Raw genomic sequence first — 19,535 nt, forward strand, 5'->3', positions numbered from 1 at the left:
GAATCAGTGCAGTCAGATAACCTGAGAAACTGTAAATTCATAGGTCTCTCTGTCTCAACTGAAACTCTACATTTTTTGCCACTGTGTTTCAGTGGCAAAACCGCAAGTATCTGTAGTGGTATGTTCCATGACTGAACCGCAGAAGGTGTGACTGAGATTATCACAAGCACGACAATGAGGGAGGAGGAAAAAAAAAAAGGAAAAATGCATCTTAGAAGTTACTTATGTTTAATGCTTAAAAGTCTGAATGCACAAACAATAGTCTACCATTATAGAAGTACTGGTGGTCAATACAATGCATTAGAACTATGTACAATGACACAGTTTAGTATCAAAATCTTTCTACAATGTAGAGTATTACGAAACTGTTAATGACATCAAACACTAAGCACTTAAGACACCATTTTTTGCTACCACATTTGGAACTTCAATAAACAGTCCATTTTAACTTGCAGCATCAATCCATTTCTAGTATGAAATTAAGTAATTTTCTACTTATACAATAAGATTTATCTACACGGGTCTCTTGATTTTGATCCATAGCAGCAAAGGCACTGTACATCAGCAGATCCACAGATTTAAAGATTTTTTTTAAAGCATTCAAAAAAAAAAAAAAAAAGTCACAGATCATAGTTTAACAGCAACAACAACAACATAAAAAGATAACACGTTGTCTCTGGCACAATGGCTCAGTCTGCGTCCGTCTTAGGGACATCCAATCAAGACTTGGATTGAACTGCTGGCGAACAAAGCAAGTCCTTATCCCAATGAGAATCCATTCCTTTTTGTATGTCGGAATGAGTACTCTTGTAAATCCTACCTCAGAGGTCATTGCTTTTGTGGTTTGTATATTGGTAGGCATCCATTCTTATTTCAGTGCAGTTTCCAAAGAACATATCAAATATTTTTCATAATCTCTTGTAATTGAAAAATTGCCCAAAGACACATATCCCCATTTTCAAGGAAACATTGCAAAAGTTTCCAGAAGTAACAAAGGTGATTCTTTGAGGCAACTTATTGTACTCTCTACAATATAACAAAGAGAGGTGTTTATATTAAAAAACCTAGCTTGACACCAAAATGATTTATGTTTATCAACAGAAAAGCATTGAGAACAAATCTGTACACAAGATGCTATATTAACATTGCAAATATATAAATTAGCACATTCTTACTTAAAGTGAATTTAATTTAGATGTGAACTGAATTTGCCATTCATCACAGGCATGTAGATCACTGGCTACAGTTTGCAATTTCCTAAGTTTCCAAGACTGTCTAAAATAGTTAAGATACAGCATCTTCCCACCAAATAATTATACTGTAATAACACTTAGAGGTCTCATCCAAGAACAGGACTAAAAAATATAACAAAGTTTATTTTTTTAAATAGAAACTACAAGTCTATTTAGTGTAATTTTAAGTATCTCCTGAACATCCTTCTCCAAGATCCCCAATTTATCCACCTGCAAAAACACAAGTATATGATGCATTTTTCAAACTAAAGCCGGGCCAGACAGCTTTATTTAGTCAGTTCATTGTTAGAAAGCGTTCTTTAAACAAAATAAATACATTACAGCTATAATACATAATTAAAGAATCAAGGTCACCGTTATGTATGCTTATTCCATCTTCTTCCAAGTAGATATCTGACAATTTGGTATCACAACTTCTTAATGAACATTCACAAATCAATAGCAAGTTAAGAAGGTAAAAATAAATTCTACAACCGTGATGAGCATTTAAGTTTTCAGTTTAGAAAGGAAAAGAAAAAAAAAAGGAATATACAGCAAAGTGCTAGGAGAAGGAGTTCTGTCTGCATTCAGATTTGTCTCTAATAAATAACTTCATAGACTGTAGCTTTCTTGTCCCCAGAGCCAGTGACAATGTATTTGTCATCCACAGAGATATCACAGCTAAGCACAGATGAGGATTCTTTGGACTACAAGAAAAAAGAAAAGGAAAAAGAAAATTACATCTTTCCAATTCCTCAATCCTGAAGGGCTTGAAGATTAATTGGAAGAATTTATAGATAGGGAATACATGAAAAGCTCATTAAAGTATCAGTACCATAGTGGCAAAATTTTTAAAAATATTTTGGTTCCACAGAAAGATCCATTTTAAAATAAAGCAGTGGTAGAAAGGGAAGTGAATATCATGGACCTACAGGTAATCTATCAATCAAACAAATAGAAGTAGTCCTTTCTATATACTTTACAAGGAATGAGCATTTATTAATATTTTATGCATTCCATTTGCATAAAAATGAATGAAAACTCATCTTCTTCCCATTTCTTTTGTTGTAAACAAGAAATTCACACAGAGAAACACTTCAAAGCCCTACCTACCCACAGGTATGAAACAAAGACACTCCACAGAAATAACTATCTCCTCTCACTGCTTCCCCAACACAAGAAAACAAAAGCTTTGCACAAAGGAATTTACATTATCAGAGAGGACACAGGTAGGAAAAGACACTGTGGTGGAACGGGATACACAACAGGTGTGTCGGAGCTGGATGGGACACAGGATACAGCAGGTTACAGTAGCTCTGTCTCTTCTGGCTTTGCTGTCTGTTCTAAGATGAAGCGTATGCATTGCCACATTCACCTTGCTGTTTCACAGTGCCTGTTTTCTTTACATGATATATGTCCACATAATTTTCTGCCTTTTACCACGAGAGCCAAACACTTTCCAATCACGCTGTGTTTTGGCAAAGACACCTCGGTTCACTGCACTAGAAGTTTCCTTATTTACACCTCAGTAAGAAAGCTGTACTGGAGTTTTTAAGATCATTTTTAAGAGGGATGTGCTATTGTCAGGATGATTAGAAATTAATAGCCTCTACTAGGAAAACGTAGACCCTACCTTTCTCATGTCAAGGTAAACAGCACTGTCTCCAAAAGTGGAGACCTGGCAGGCATCTGTACATTTGAGACTAGTAATTTAAACTACAGCCAGTTAACAGTTAAATTTAATAAAAATATTCCCAACCTAGAGGTAACTGCAGGTGAAAGAATAAAAGAAAGGCCAAAAATCCCACTTTCCTATAGTGGCACTGAAATGCCATTAAAACTGGGCACAGAGGGACTATAGACAGGCTACAGCTTCCAGTTACATTTCAGTGGGCCCCTCCATATCGCTTCAGTTTTCAGCTCAGGAGCCTCCTGGACCAATCCATCAACACACCTCATCCAAGAAAAACACACATATTGAAAATGACTTCCACTGGTTTAGCTACATTTTGGACCTTCAGTTCACCTAACAACATGACTGGGGTATTGCATTCCACCAATATGCAGAGGAAGGTGAGAAAGAAGGGTATTAAGACCAATTTTAGATTAAAGGGCTACTTTACTGTAAGAGCTGAATTAGCGAAATAGTAGAAAGGACAAAACCATTTCTTTCCCTAAGAGTTACAAACAAACTCTTTAAGGACTACAGTAATTAGCTACATTTCCACCTGAAAACTCCTTAAACTACTGACACACCCTAAGTTGTGCAGGTCTACTGCACTGTAATCTCTGTGGAAAATAGCTTCTAGGAGATTATTACCTGGAATATACTGGCTCCATAAGGTGTTCTCCAAGCATTAAGAAGATTATCTTTTCCAGTGCTTACAAACCATTTGCCTGCAACAGATTGTTTAAATGTTATTGCTGCATTTTGTTTTCAAGGAATACACCTCCAGAAACAGATGATCATAACAAAGCATTCACACATATCCAAAGAACAGTAACATTTTCATCTGGTTGCACTACGATGCTCCATCACTAAACAAGCAGCACATAGAAAAAAGCAGAGAGAGTTTTATAATAAACTTAATACTTAAATTTAATACTGAATTTTAAACTATACTCCATAGTTTAACAACTATATCACACTTTCATATAAAGGTAGCCTTGAATCAATTTTCATGAAGGAAAAAACTGATTTAGAATGATTTGCTTACCACAGTGAGCAAACTTGAGTGACAACACACAGCTCTCATGAAGATGCAGTTGATACTTGTCCGGCTTAGTAACATGCAGCACCTCGACATTGCTGTTCTCCATTCCTACTGCCAACCACTCACCAGTTGGACAATAGCCCAGTGAGAAGATCTGTAATTAGCATAGCACATGCTTCAATCAGTAAAGGAAAGAGCTTGAGATATTCAAAACTGACCCTTGCTACACTGTTAGCACTATGAAAACTCACATTTTTGGTCTACTGCATTTTTTAAAATATGATAATCCAATTACTACAGTAATCAAGATAAATTAGTTCATGCAAACACAGCTGCAAAACTAAGCTATTAAATGTTATTAAAACTGCAATAGTGAAGTACTGAATCAAACTACAAAAGTTAATGTCAAAGCTTATCTGACAGCATTTAAAAATATTTTTGTAAAATAATTTTGAACTTGAATCTACAGAAATGGGAACAGATTGCAGAGAGGAACATTTTAATCTGGCACTTGTTGTATAAAACTGAGTCTCCGTTACTCCCATGGGAGAGGTACTAATCTGTCAAAGTCATAATCCAGATAGACATTTAGCTGCCATAAGGAAAAAAAAACAAAAAACCAAAAACGAGAGTATGGAATACGAGACTAACTGAAAAATTCTTTGGAATTATCTTTGAGACCGCTTTTTTTGCTCATGAAGGAGGAAAAAAATTAAAAAGTGCTTCCTTGTTTTAATAAACCATAAGAAAATTTTGTTGACATGCCAAAGGTTCTGAGACTGAACCTGTGATGTGAAGTCATGTTGCTGTAGCTGTCTCCCTTCTCTGAGATCCCAGGATCTGACTGTATTGTCCAAACCTCCTGTCCATAATTTGGTGCCATCATTAGAAATGTCAATACAGCTCGCTCCATCTGTGTGGCCCTGGAATTGCCTGAAAATATTAAAAGATCAGCATTTTGAGCAAAAATACAAATACCTTTTTTTAGTCCCTGAGCTGTAACTTAAATTCCAAAAGCAATCCCAGATGAATACAAACGCTGGGACAATCATGTGAGTTTTTTGATGAATTGATGATGCAATCAGGCCAGACAGCTAATGTGATTTCAAAAAGAACACTTTAAGAGTCAGGTACTCTGGAAATCTTTGCTGCCAGCACTGTGATACCTGCTACTCAAAATAGTCATTCCCCCCAGAAGACTGTAGCATGATCAGCAAAATTACCTTAGTTTAAGAAAAATGTGCAGATCACTGAAGTTAAAAAAAAAAAAGAAAGAGCAGTGTAAATGGTAACATCAGATAATAAAAGCTTGACTTACATGCAACACTGATATTATGTGTAACAACATATACACAGTGCAGTGCACAAAGAAGCTCTGTGTGACCCGCTCTTAACATACTGTCTATCAGTGCTGAGCACCAATCCTTACTCCTGAAGGGCTAAGTCTGCAGTGCAGTAATTTTCACATATCTTTACCCAAGACATATTGCTTGATCTCTGATTAAAGAAATTAGCGTGAGAACAGCATTTCACATGGAAACAGAGAAAACCATTTGTTCAAGGAATCTACAGCAGTACTGATATCAATTGATATTTAGGGAATTACAGTTATGGGCTGATCAAAAGCCTGGAACTATGGAACTCTCAAAACCTGTAAATAATCCTACAGACTTTTGTCAAGGTATTACCATGGCTATGCTGAACAACAAAATACTGGAAGCATCTATGTGTGGAGAAAAGAGAATACATATGCAAAAGCACATTTACGGCTGTGCCTAAATAATTCTCCACAACCTGATGATCCAATTTGGCTGACCTACCTTACTAAAGTCTGGTTATGCAGATCCCACACTGCAATGTTGCCATCGCTACAGCAAGAGAAGCAGACCTTGGAGTCAGGGCTGATAGCTAGGGCATAGCAAGCTGGAGCAGAAGATGTCAGCTCTGCTTTGATGCGAGGAGTTGGAGCTGCCAGGTCCCAAATGGATAACGTGCTGGCTTCCCCGCCAACAATCAGGGTGCGGCCGTCAGGGAGCAATCTGCAGGAACGGATGTAGTTGTCTCTGTTCTGTGGAGACAGAAGCCATCAAGAGATTACTCATGAGGAAAGAAAACAGCATTAACATGAGAGCAGAAATCCATAAAAGTATTGTATTCCCTCCTGGTTTTAATGAGCCATTTATACTTATGACAATGATAAAGTGTATTAACGCCAGAAAATTACATGACATTAGGGAAGTACTTCAACTTGATCTACAAAATTCAGAAGTGAGAGATATTTAATCTTAATTAGCATCAAAATGCAAAGACCTGAACCCAGCCCAAAACAATTCAGGATAGCTGAATTTGACAGCTGGCATAGAAAGTTGTATTTTCATACTCTGTTTATTTCAGCACATTAACCTCTCAGCATGGGGGAGTACCAAATTCCCTGCACACTTTCCCCCTTCCCATTCCAGTGAGACTCGCTGCCACCATCTACATGTCAGAGGAAAATATTTGGGCAATTTTCCTCATTTGTGTAGCAACTTGTGTAGCAATTCATTATAAGTCTACATGTGCTGCACAGTTCTCATTTTACTGCCTCTGTAACAAACGGCAACATCTTAGCAAGAACTGGTAAATGGCAAGAGAAAAGCTGCTAACAATAGTTCATCTTGTTAGCACATTCAAATAATTTGTGAATAACACTCATGGATATTTTTAATTGCCAGATTAAGACAGGTCAATGCATTTGTACACATACACAGATACAAAATACGTGACACAATCCCCAAATATTCTCAGAGAATACAGCTGCAAGACAGCAATTTTTAGCGTGATCGGGTATCAACAAGCTGTAAGATTGCCAGCAAATGTCAAAGTTTATTAACAATATTTGCTGTGCTGTCTTTGATCTTTCCTCCCACCACATTTTTAGGATATTAAAAATGTTTTGATTCTTTGCAGGGGAAAAAACCCACAAGTATGGTGAGGAACAAACTTCAATCTCAGTTCTAATAGAAACAACAAAATTACAGACGCAATACCGACTTGTGATACCGTGATAGAAATCAAACACCCACTTGCCCTTTACGTCTTAGTGGTATCACTGCAATCTTAACACAACGTCCTCTCTTCTTTCAGTGTCGTAGGCTGCTGTTCACCTACCAGGCAGTCCAGTTGAGAGACAGGGCTCTTGTTGCCAGGGTGGCTGATGTCCCAAACCTTGACACACCCCTTCCCACCCGTGTACACGTGTCTCGTGGGGTTGCTGATGGTAACTGCACACACAACTTCGCCGTGGTTCAGGGTGTTGATCTGACGGGCATGGCGAGGGATTCCTGGGCCGATGAGGGCATCAGGAGGGAAAGGAACTGGCTGCATCTGACCATCTGCACTTACATGAAATGAGTATGCTCTGAAGGGAAAAAAATTAAGGGGATGGTTTAAAGAGTTTTACTTCAAGGCTGTTTACGAAAACAGAATCAAAGACGTGCTTCCCCTGCAGGCATTCAGGTTGTGCCCTCAGCTCAATTTTTTCACAGATATTTCACAGAATATTCTGAGCTGGAAGGGACCCTCAAGGATCATTGGGTCTGACCCTTAAGTGAATGGCCATATGGGGACTGAACACATGACCTTGGTGTTATTAGCACCATGCTTTACTCAACTGGAAAAATATCAGGTATTTTAATAACATAAGGAAAAAGCATCTATTTATCTGCAGCATGGCCCTCCAAGCACAAACATGGGTGCTCAGCTTTTAATGTGGAAAGTCAAGCACCAATCAAATGAGCTTTTACAACTCACATTATGATGATTTCTGGCATGAGTGAGGCTATATGACACCACTCTTAACTTTGGATGGGGATATCACAGCATGCAGAGAAGGGAAGGGAGGTAGGGTCAGGGCCCTCTGGAAGACAGAAATAGTTGGCTGGTTGCTGCCAGAGCATGGTGGGTAGCTGCGTGCCAGGGGACATTTGGCTGCTCGCTTTACTGACTCTTATGTGGCAGCTTCAGCTGAACTGCTGCCAATCTGTCCTGAATGTACTCTGGGCCCCAGGCCCCTTGAGCAAAACTACTCAGCACTGTACCTAAGGATGCAGTGAAACTTCCAACAACACTGAGGAGTTAAGTCCTCAAGGCATGGTTGCTGACAGCTGACATGACAGACCAGCTGAAGTGCACTGCAATGGAATTTTTTGTTTTGTAGGTTGTTTTGGGTTTGGGTTTTTTGAGTTTTTTTTTTTGTAGACTCAACACAACTGCTACAGATACCAATTTCTTTTGCCAAAATCAGGCTTCTCACTGAGAAAGAATCTGTTCTGTGATTGCCACTTATGCCACCTGTGAATAACCTATCAACAGCTTTATCTCCAAGTATTTTCCAGGGAGAACAGTTAGGTTGTGAAATTGCCTTGTTCTGAGATGCTACCTGATACATCACATCTATTACAAGAGCACAAAATTTTTAAGAGGGTTTACCTATACATATCAAGGTATGCTTAATGCTTTAATTTTCTTAGACCTAAAAAATCATCATAATGCGCAGGAAAAATCCATTGTCACAACAGTAGGATGAGAAGATCGCACAAAGAAATTGTTTATGAGAATACTTTGTAAGTTTACCTCCTCAATTGACACTTCAAAGTGACTAAAGAAGGCAGCATTCACAATTAAACTACTGAATTTGTCATTTAAGATTTGTAATGCACTAGATCAATAATTTTCAGAGGGACAAAATGCATTAGCTGTCTTTCCTATTTATTTACTATCTTTCAGTATTTATATACTGTAAAATACTCAGGAGTTGATACAATACCAAAGTGAAAAGAGAGTTATTAGGGGCCAGATCCCAAATGTACCACATGCTGCCCACTTCATTTCAGGACACTCACCAGTGCAGAGAATTTACAAAAATTTCCCTCTAAGGTAAAAATGGAGTAGATGAGAAAATAACAATCCTGGAAGATGTGATAACTATCACACTCAAGGCAGAGGAAAGTCAATACAACCATGCTGAAAGAACCACAGGTTGTAAAAGTTTCAAATCTTCTAGTAGACAAATGACAGTTATATTTAAATGTTTAAATAGACATCAACAAAGCAACAACATTTAAAAATCTTGGAGATAAACCAGACTTGAAGCGATTTGATTTCAGTTTGCCTAATGTTTTATTCCTCTCAATTTTAACAGAAGAAAAATGTGAGCAGGGAGGTCTCTGAACCCCTGCAACTACCATTTCTCTCACCACAGCAAGCAAAGTCTAGTAGATCCAGAGACACTTCTTTCCAGGTGACTGACTGCATCAGGGATGAACTTAAATCCAGTGAGCATTTGAACATTACATCAATACATTTCTTAGAGCCCACTGTATATAAAGGATGAAGACCTGTGCCCCACAGAAATCTTAATGCAAGCAGCCGGTCTGCAAGCTGCTGTACACCAATTTCCATACCTGCCTTATGCAATCACCCAACAGTGTGGCACAACTAGCAGGAAAAGCACATTAAGGTGGTTACCATTGTGTGACACCTGAGAGACCTGGACCTGGCTCATGTTTTGTGTGACGTGTGTACACAAGGAGTTACGGGCACCAGACCGACCACCTGTCCCCGTATGTGTTAATCCTGTGTGTCTGCAAGCTCACTGGCAGGTAAGGGTATGCATTTACTCACACAAAGCCAGGCGTATGGCCAACCCCAGCCACTCCTACGCAAAGGCATTCACAGGTAAAAGAGCTTGAGAAGGACTGGCACCAACACCCCGTGACCATCAAACTTTCCAGTATGAACTGGTCAGAGTCTCCCACAAGGAGAAGGAATGAGAACTGGATGAACTTGAAGAAAATCTGGATCAATATGATCCCAGTTTGTATAGCTGCTTTACTTAGCATTTCTCCTCTCTACCTCAAGAGGAATGTGAGCTGACAGTTCTTTGTAATCTTTCTTCCTAGGCACACAACTTGAAAAGCCTGGTACAGCAGGTCACATTATACCGGTCAGTTCCATCAAGGATGAATCTGAATATTATCATAAAATAATTCTTTCCAGTATTTTCAATCAAACAAAATGTTTTAGTATTCCTTTTTCTGCACACAGCTGCTAAGCTTGCAAGTAATTGCAAGGCTTTTGTGAACAAAGAAATAATTTTTTTAAACTGAGAAGCAGAGTACAGTAGAGATGGAAAGCTGAGATCTCATTCCAGCTTGCATTTCCATAAACAACCAACCAGTCAGATTTGAAGTTCATCTCCTTTTTCCATTTATTTCTGTCTCCTTTACTTTGTATCACCCAGTCCATGTCAACTGCTATTAGTCTTCAAAACAAATTCACAAACACAACTTTAAGATTACACAGTGATTCCCCTGCTCTTGCTGAATAGCTGTACTTATTTCTATTCACACAATAGTTTTCAGTAGCTAAGGGGAATTCCAACCAGCAAGGGAACATGACTTCTAACAGATGATTGACTTTTAAAGCTGAATGTTTGATACTCACGGTTTTCCTCCTGGGATGCCTGTGAGATTAGGAGGGATGCCTGGGACTCGCATGTGATGATGTGGATCAAAACCAACCTGTAGTTTTCCCCAAGCAAAACAAAAAGGTGTATTAAAGTAAGAGTTAGGCAAAGGAAGACTGCTTAATTCATGCCCTCCATAGCATACTCCCCAAACCACAAAATGAGTGAACTAGAGTTAACCCCACAGGTCTTATATTTAATATAAACAGCTCTCAAAACTAAATGCACTAACAGCAAACACTTACCACTGGAGATCGCCCGTAAGCTGCTGCTGCTGCTGCTGCAGCAGCTGCTGCACTCATTTGAGGGGAAATATTGTGTAGACCAGCATAGGCAGCTCCAGGGCTGGTCAGCTCCCCGTTCATACCAGCATGTGGCACGATACCAAATGGAGTAGGATAAGGACACGGTACTGCCATAGGTGTCCTTAAACCTGAAGCTATAAGAAGAGGGGGGAAAGTGAGAAGTCACAGAGGCATTCTAGAGCTGTCACATGAAACATGAGTTTGGAAAACTGCAAAAAAACCCAAAAATAACCCAAACCAACCAGTCAGTCAGCCAAGGAAAGCCACATAACACTGCATTACAGTGCTGAAGAACCAGCTCAGCACCTAGTTTAAGCATCTGTACTGGACTGACTTGTCATTACAGATTTAAAGGGAGTCTGACAAGGTCAGACTGTTTCACACCACCGAAATATATGGACACTAACCTATTGGGTCCACACCTGGGGGTTTGCCGGGCACTGGCCTCAGTCCGGGAGTGGAATTGTTGCCTGGAGTTGGAGCATCAGTCCGTGGAGTTGGGGTATTTGATTTAGACACAGGAGTGGTAGATTTCTCATTCTAATCACCAAGAAGAAAAAAGGAAGGCAGTTTGTAAATGATTTTGTCTTTATACCTAGTGATTAGTGATATTTAGCTTCTGGGTTTGGATTTGAACAGTCCCTGGCAATGAAAAGAAGATGCAAAGACACTGGAAAAGACAGAATGGCTTTGAAAATTACGTACAGCCTTCACTGCTTTTCTCACCAGGACAATCTGTATGATTCAGAATGAGGTAAATGACTGAAAATCATTTCCCTCTGACAATTGGCAACATATGTGAAATCAGTCAGTCGTCTCACTATGCTCATGGACCTGCTCCGATTATAATTTTATGTGAGGGATGGACAAGAAGAGTAGGAAAAAAATCCCCAAACTGACCAACTATTCATACCCAAGTGTGGTGCTAGAAACACAGGATGAAGACAGTGATGGGTATAAAGTCAGGAACTGTGCAGTGCTCCTCTTGTGACAGGCTCGTTCATCAGACACACCACTGATTCCCAGGCCTGAACCTGTCATTCCATCACTGTTCCTGAGCACTATATTCACCTTAAGCTTCCTTTTTACTTATTTTATTTCTTTAAATAATTGCATACCCTGCCCTGTGAAGAACCAGGGGGGGAATTACTGTGCAGCTCAGGTAGGTGATTAACTGTGGCCACAAACAGGAAAGGAAAGAACACCCCTTGCAGGCAGCTCTTTTCTTTTGCATTTTGATTTGCGATGCAAGTCAAGGAAGGCTCTTGTAAATGACAGATTACTTTTTAGATAGAAAATAAAAATTATTGTTGTTGTATATAGCCTGGTAATTCAAACAAAGCTAACAACCAAATCACATCCAAGCAGGGAACTGAATTTGCTATAAACCACAGCACAGGAAAACAGCTCAAGAAACCCCTGTGTACTTTTATTTATTCTCAGAATAACAGTTCTTCATATGGGGGCGGAGAAAAATATCTCTCAGAACACCACATCTATCATCTACTCACATCACCAGTGAAAATAACCTCTTCCTATACCAAAAAAAGACTGTGGACTTTCTATTAGAATCCCTTGAAAAGATAAATTAAACTAATACTAAATTGATGCTTCACAGTACTTTATTGACAGCTGTGGAAATACAAACTGTGTCCAGACAGAAATCCCGTAAGCATGCATTTCAGACTATGATTAGGGGTCAGAAGCATTTTGTAGCACTTACAAGGCTAAGTTCTTTGGATTTGGAGGAAGGAGTACTGCTAGAGGATGCAATAGATGCCGGACTAATTGGTGCATCTTTTTTCAGCAGTCGAGTCTTGTCCAAGCCATTTTCCCGTGGAGAGTGTGCTGGGCTCCCACGGGGAGATGAAGGATCCTAAATATCAGGAATATGGGTTAGCATAAAAACTTCATACTAGGCACTAGTTCTTGTCTTGAGCAGTCCTCTGATGCCTTAAGTTTAGCTTTCATATTTTCCAGATTCAGTACTGCATTAGTATACAACTCTGAACTTCATATAAAGTGTTAGCAAGTTCTCCTCACAGTTTAGTCAGACAAAACAATCCTTTTCCAGCCCGAGAACCAAGGACACCGTTGCAGCCTCAGGCCCAAAAAGTGTCAACAACAGCAAATTGAGGAGAGCAGTCAGGGAGGATGGGACTCCATAACCTGAAGCTGTAATTGGACAATTCATCCTAATATGTAAATGTACCAAAACTTATAAAAGTGTTAAAACTCGTGACCAGTTTTCCATCTTGGGTCCATCTTGGGTGTAGCCTTGGCCAGGCTCTTGTACTCCCTAAGATGTATCCTTTGAAGGCCTTTTAATAAATATCTACTTTATTCCTTGAACTCTGTCTAACCTCTGTTCTAGGCAGCCTCTCAAGGCATCATCTCAATTTGGAATGAAGATCTGTCACAGGAAGTGACACGTTTCTTCCATTTTTAATTGATTTAACTGATAAAATCATAAAATTGAGAGGGATAATGAAGGATAATTTGTTTTTTTTTAAAAACTCCTAAAATTTGATGACATTAAACCATGAAAAATAATGCCAAAAATCTATGGATGTTGAAATACGCAAGTAAATCTCTTTCTTCAAGTTAAAGATTAAAAAGATTTGATGCATTTGGCAGACTTGATAAGGTTCACACGTGGAGTCATGGACAAAGTGAAAGACAGACACTCTTACAAGCTTTGTACAAGTACTTACAACTCTTTAGAAGTAAATGCTTCAGATCTGATTTGTATTCTAAAGAAAGAGCATACAACTGGATTCTGTCAGGCATTTCAAGTTCAAATGCTATAATCCTATTCGTAAAACCAATATGCACAGAAACCAGAGAAGATACCCTCACCACCATTTCTGTAAGGTCAAAAACACCATTGTGTATACCTCATTGGAAACATCAACTACCAAGTTGTCATCGCTCTTTTCACCATCGCTGTCCTGCAATGACAAATCACAATGTGTTAAAAAAATTTATTTCTTATCCTAGTGTCTTTTAATAACTATGAAAACAAAGGAAATCTGCCCACAAATCTGCAGTGCAACATTCACTTTTACCAAACTTTATGTGGTAATACAATTAAATTATGTGGCAATACAATTAAATTTCAGTCATCTACAGGGCTTCTGCTTAGCAGGCTGCCACAACTACAGCAGTCTTGCCAGTCTTCATATTGGTGGAGAAGGAGATGGGGTGAAAATCTTCATCCAAAGTGGCACTGCACTATGAAGTGGAGTCAAGATAGACTTTATGAACAAGTCCCAGCCTAACTAAAGCTCAGCACTATTGTCACAAAACTTCCAGGTGCTTTGTATATATATTGTTAAAAACAGTACCAATCATATGCACCAAAGTGTTTAATCCAGCAGAGACACTAGAAGTAAGCAGCAAAAACCAGTTAAAATTTGACTCTTATTTTAAAATTAGTTATGCAGCAAAAATCAGGTGAAACTACACAAGAACACTGAAGTTCAATAATGCACAATGTAGACAATCTACTCACATAACGAGCTGCTATTTCCTTCTCTTCTGTTTTCTGTTTTTTACTATCTGAAGAATAATCTGTTGAATTTCTGTGCTTTTCTGCTGTTCTGAAACTGGCTGAGGGAGATACAGAAGAGCTCTGCAATCCAAAAAGAGAAAAAAGCATCATCAGGCCCTCATTCACTACAGGGTTCATTTGTCACCACCCCTCAATATATCTTACGCTGATAGCATGATCTGGAGCAGTTCTCACAGACAGCACGTTGGGTTTTAACCAGTGACTGCTACCCAGCAAGTGTCTCATATCAAAAACTGCACTATGTATTGCAAGAGAGAGAAACAGGTGATCAACTGACAGATCATTGTGGCTATCTGCACTGCCAATGGGATGAATTTTATGAATACTGTGCACCGGCCTTGTTTTGGTTTGTTTCCTCTACAAATACACAGGGTTAAGTCAATAGTCCCAGAAGAGGGGTGTGTGTTTGCACATGTGTGTGTGTTTGCCTGTGTAAATCAAAAAGAACAAAGAGGCTCAAGGCAAGTCACACTTCAGCAAACATTTGAATGAAGGTTTCTACCAAAGAAAGAAGCAAGCCTCTGAACATTTTTGGAGCAGGCAAGAACAGGAGAAGATACCTTAACTCATTTTATTTTGCTGCCTTTTACAATTACAGGCTATGCCTGCAGCAGACAGAAACAAAACACAGACTGGCACAGTGATTCTCTTGCTATTCTACAGTGCTCACCTAGTAATGATTGCTAAAGAGCACACATTTGGACAGGAGAGAAAGGAAGATAATGTGTACTTTATGCACTATCATCCAACAACTCCACTCTACTCCGTTAAACAAGGCAGGCAACATTTATCAAATTCTACCATATTTCCAAGTCTTTGTGAAGTCTGTATCTTCGTGTACAAAAAAGGAAGCAGTGAAAGATGCAACGTTCCCTCTGGGACCGATTTTAGTAGCAGCAGCAGTTTTGGCCCTAGTTCAAGAAAGCATTTAAGCATGCACTAAACTTTATCTCACTCTGAAGTCAGTGGTTGCACTACATAAGTAAGGATGTGTTCAGGCTTTTTGCAGAATTGGAAATGACAGCAATGGAGATGAAAATAGTTGTCAGTTGAAATCCTGCTGACTGTTTCCATCTCCGTCCTCCTTTTTTTACTGGGGTGGTGAGGAACAACCAAAAAAGTCCTGACTGATGGATTTTAGATCCTCCCATTCATCCAGAAACACTTGTTTGGGGTTTTTTCCTCCATGCATGACAGATAGTTGTTTTTCCACATAGAACTGTACTACGTAGCAATTTGGTTTTGGGGTTTTCAGTGCAGCTATTAACATGAATACAAACCAAGAAATTAGCATTTATATTGAGTAACTTCTGTTTCATCACTATCATAGAATTTCCTCTTTTCCTTATTATATCACAAGCTCCTGGTAAGGATTAGGAAAACTTAAAACACAGAAATTAAACGGTGGTTATTGTCCAAGTCACATAAGAGAATGTTACTACCTACTGGAACACAGGTCATCCTCTCCATTTTCCTGAAATTTACAGTTCTTCAGAACAGCAGCTCAGATTAATGAGTGGTAGAATTTGCAAAAATCTTCCATATTTTGGACTGGTAATTGTTAATTACCCTCTAAGAACATTGAGTGGAAATAAAAATTTTAGAACAAAGCTAGTGTTGAAGGCACAGCCCGTGCCTTTCCCATACTGTGCAAATACATCTTAAAATACTAATTTAGTTTTAAAGCAGACCATTAATCAACGATTATAGCAAATAACACAAACTAACAAAGTTATTTTTTTGCTCTGAAGCGACAACACATGTTAAGACATTTGGAGACAGTAGTGCCAGGGTACAGAAGCCCTTAAAATAAAAGCCAAGTAGAAACACAACATTAAATGAACTGATTACTTGAAAAATGTATTTGTTTCTGCAATGATACAGCATAGCCTTTTGCAAAAGATTTTTACACGAAGCTCCTATTACATTTGTATTCATTTAGAATTTGGAAGGCGGTAGCTTGTAATGTGAATTCAATTCATTATTTCTCAACTTCACCCTACAAAAAGCAATTTGCTTTAAAACGAAGAAAAATAATCACCAATAAACTACAAATTAAAGTGGTGTCTAAAGAATTAAACTACTGCACTTATTTAAATAGAAATATTTATTTTCATAAATCTGAAACGATACAGTTCCATTTTTCACAATCTGGTTAGCTATGTGCTATAGATACCATTTTAATCTTTGATTTCACTACTTAATAAAGTAATAAATTGAAGATCCCTACTAGAAAGATAAAGTAGCTAATTATCACTAGCACATTAAAGGATGAGCATCACATTGGGCATTGGGGCAATGAACACTGATAATGGTTTTATTGCCTGATGGATCTGACCTTATACCAATATAAAAGGATCCTCCTGCAGCATTCTTACCTGACATTAGCAGAAAAAATGGAGACAACTCACCTTCTGATAGCAGGCAGAACCTCCTTCACCAATCTGAAATTAGGCCAGTGTGCTAGGAGTGACATTATTTTTTTGCCTCACGAGTCAATTACTACAGACCAAATCTAAACACTCCCACTTTTAACTGTCACACCCCTTTCCTTGCACCAATACCCCTGCAGAACCACCTTCCTTTCCCTTCAACATGAAATGCACCTGCCACATTAAAATCAGCGACTTCATGGGATGGATCTCTGGTACTTTTGCTGACAGATCTAAGTTTATCTCTTATGCTAAGTAATAAAGATATGTCCATACATAGACAACGAGCTATGGTCTAGATCTTCCTATGGACCTAATGGCTACTATATTCACTGGGTGAGAGACAACAGTATTAGTCATACAGGGTTCCCTCTATTGTTTGTAACAGCTTTTCAGTCTATAAGCACTTATAAAGACCTACCTTCATTAAGAAATACTGGGATACAACAATGTCCTCTCATGGTTTCCACTGACATCAGATTCCTGCAAATAATCCTGTACCTACCCACACCTTGGTTCCTGAGTGTGCCAGTCCACAAACTCCAAGAGAGGTCCTTACATTTGCAGATAGTAAAAGAAAAGCCCATCAAAACACACAGCTCACCTGATAGACTCTGCCTTGTTCCATGATTAAAACATAGTGGTCTCCTAACAGCTGCCTTTAAGAAGTTGGAATAGGATAGTTACTTAGAGAAATTAAGTGATTCAGCACTATGACTTGGCAGGCTGTAACTTAATGGGCCAGAGTCCTTGTTTTAGTAACTATTAAAATTTATAGAGAAATGAAGTCTTTTTACACTGCTGTTTTCTTCAATAAAATGCATGAGTCTACTAGAAGAGTAGCATTTTCCTATTAAACAATGCTGAGTTTGCTTACATGTAATAATTATATCAGACATAGGAAAAAATACTCTTTGGTGAAAGTAGGTTACACTTAGTTTGTGTTTGAGCAAAACATACCAGTTTTTCATTTTCTGCTTCAGCAGAACATTTTTAATCATGGTAAATACGTCACAAAATGCTGACAAAAAAACCAATGAACATACACATTTATAGAAAGGCTGAGCACACCATGTTCACATAATTAATTTAGGAAGCAGAACAGTGTCTTTCTAGTACTGGGTCCACAGTATTTTTTGCACTAGGCTATGGAGCATAGCATGCTATGACTCAGTCTCTGTTTTGGGCAGAGCTGAGCACAGTGCTAACTGAAACAGTCCCCCACTCAAAGGACTGTGCTGTTTCCCCTTCAACACCATCAGGACGCTGCTCCTGGTGGAGTATCCGTGCCATACAGGTGCAAATTAAACCAGGATCCAGAGAGCCACACAATCCTCCTAGGCAGCCACAAAATTCTTACCAGCATACTCACTGTCTGTTTGGGATAATTAATAGCTCAAATTGCTGGGGGAGGGGGTGGGGGTGGAAATCACTGTTTTACCCCCACCTTTTACTGGAATTTAGCTGTATCAACATACATAGCTCACACTGTAATGTGGCAGAAATCAGTGCGGAAATCATAAATCAAATTGTACAGCCATCCAGCTGCAAGCTCCAGCTCCCCATATGCTGACTTCTCCAGATAAGACCTGGCCTGAGCACACTAAGTGATAATTAAATGAAATCAGTGTTAAAAGTAATGACTAGAGATGACAAGATGAAAAGCCTTCTTCCATGTTAAAGCTGGTAACTCTTTAAAGCATTCACGAGTATGACCATTCCCCAGTGCACCCTTACTACTATGCCAAAATGATGTATTTGGAGTGGAATAATTAAAACAATAATTCTCAACAAAGTGGGAATTACAAGATAATTGACCATACTGAAGTATTAAGCAAACTGCAGTAAAAGCCAAGGATGCTCAACGCTAAGGTCAATTACAGCATAATTATCTGAATGACATTATTGCTATTATAAAGACTGTTGAAAGTATAAAAGAAACTATAAAAATGGATACAATATGCATCACAGTGAAACGACCAGGCAGTAATGCTGCTTTGTGCTGGCTGATGCCAGCGTTATAGATGGAAGCACCAGCACTGCCCTAGGTTTGGGCTTGGGGCACTAAACTGCCTAGTACTGTAAGCTTATATCAGAGGTGGAAAAAAAAAAAATAAAGGAAAAAGAAAGCAAGAAATTAGGGCTAAGACTTCTGACACCCTAAGGGTGAGGTCCCACCAGATAGGTGAGATGTCAGGGCACAAGAAAAAGAGGCACTGCAAACACAGCCCAGAGACCATGTGTTCAGGGAAGAGACTGCAGCCAAGGGCTTCCACAAAGCAAGCCTAAGGGCTCTAAGGTAACACCAATCTGCCTATTTAAAAAATGAATTCATTTACAGACATCTATATGCACAGAATCATTACTTTGATTAAACTCAGGAAGATGGCATGAAATGCTGTGGGTTGATCTACAGATACCATAATGGAGCATTTGCATAGCAACTCTTCCTCCTGAAGTCACCCACACTTACACAGCCTTTTTGTTGCTGGTATTATTATTACTATTATTAAATTACTATTATTGTTATTACTACATCCCAGTATCTGCATGGATGGACATGGATTTTGTCCTCTTTGTTTTAATTTTTCAACACACACTCTTTGCAGCCCTTAGGCAAGCAGATTTTCTTTACCAAGCCCTTACTTTAAGGTTCATGTAGCAGGTCACGATCAGGCTGACACAGTCAGGCAGTACACCTTGGACCACAGCACTACCAAAATGGTTCATCAGAGCAGGCTGCTAGGCAAGTGTTGATCCCACAAGTATC

At 38.9% G+C, this 19,535-nt stretch overlaps 1 protein-coding gene across 4 annotated transcripts in view; it reads right to left on the reverse strand.

The window, feature by feature from the left end:
- Nucleotides 1-211: 211 nt before the first annotated feature.
- Nucleotides 212-19,535, reverse strand: part of LOC132341545 (transducin-like enhancer protein 4) — a 97,706-nt gene continuing 78,382 nt past the window's right edge. For 3 of the 4 annotated variants that reach the window (XM_059873193.1, XM_059873191.1, XM_059873190.1), the window contains 12 exons: nucleotides 14,274-14,393; nucleotides 13,657-13,710; nucleotides 12,483-12,635; nucleotides 11,167-11,299; nucleotides 10,700-10,893; nucleotides 10,433-10,509; nucleotides 7,097-7,346; nucleotides 5,767-6,014; nucleotides 4,732-4,879; nucleotides 3,950-4,100; nucleotides 3,553-3,629; nucleotides 212-1,939 (listed from right to left, as the gene is read on the reverse strand). In XM_059873193.1, the coding sequence (XP_059729176.1) occupies nucleotides 1,832-1,939; nucleotides 3,553-3,629; nucleotides 3,950-4,100; nucleotides 4,732-4,879; nucleotides 5,767-6,014; nucleotides 7,097-7,346; nucleotides 10,433-10,509; nucleotides 10,700-10,893; nucleotides 11,167-11,299; nucleotides 12,483-12,635; nucleotides 13,657-13,710; nucleotides 14,274-14,393 (1,713 nt within the window). In that variant the 3' untranslated portion in view covers nucleotides 212-1,831. The remainder of the gene's footprint in view (nucleotides 1,940-3,552; nucleotides 3,630-3,949; nucleotides 4,101-4,731; nucleotides 4,880-5,766; nucleotides 6,015-7,096; nucleotides 7,347-10,432; nucleotides 10,510-10,699; nucleotides 10,894-11,166; nucleotides 11,300-12,482; nucleotides 12,636-13,656; nucleotides 13,711-14,273; nucleotides 14,394-19,535) is intronic. The other variant, XM_059873192.1, reaches the window with a different exon arrangement.

Source organism: Haemorhous mexicanus, chromosome Z (genome assembly GCF_027477595.1).
Source record: "Haemorhous mexicanus isolate bHaeMex1 chromosome Z, bHaeMex1.pri, whole genome shotgun sequence".
Classification (NCBI taxonomy): domain Eukaryota; kingdom Metazoa; phylum Chordata; class Aves; order Passeriformes; family Fringillidae; genus Haemorhous; species Haemorhous mexicanus.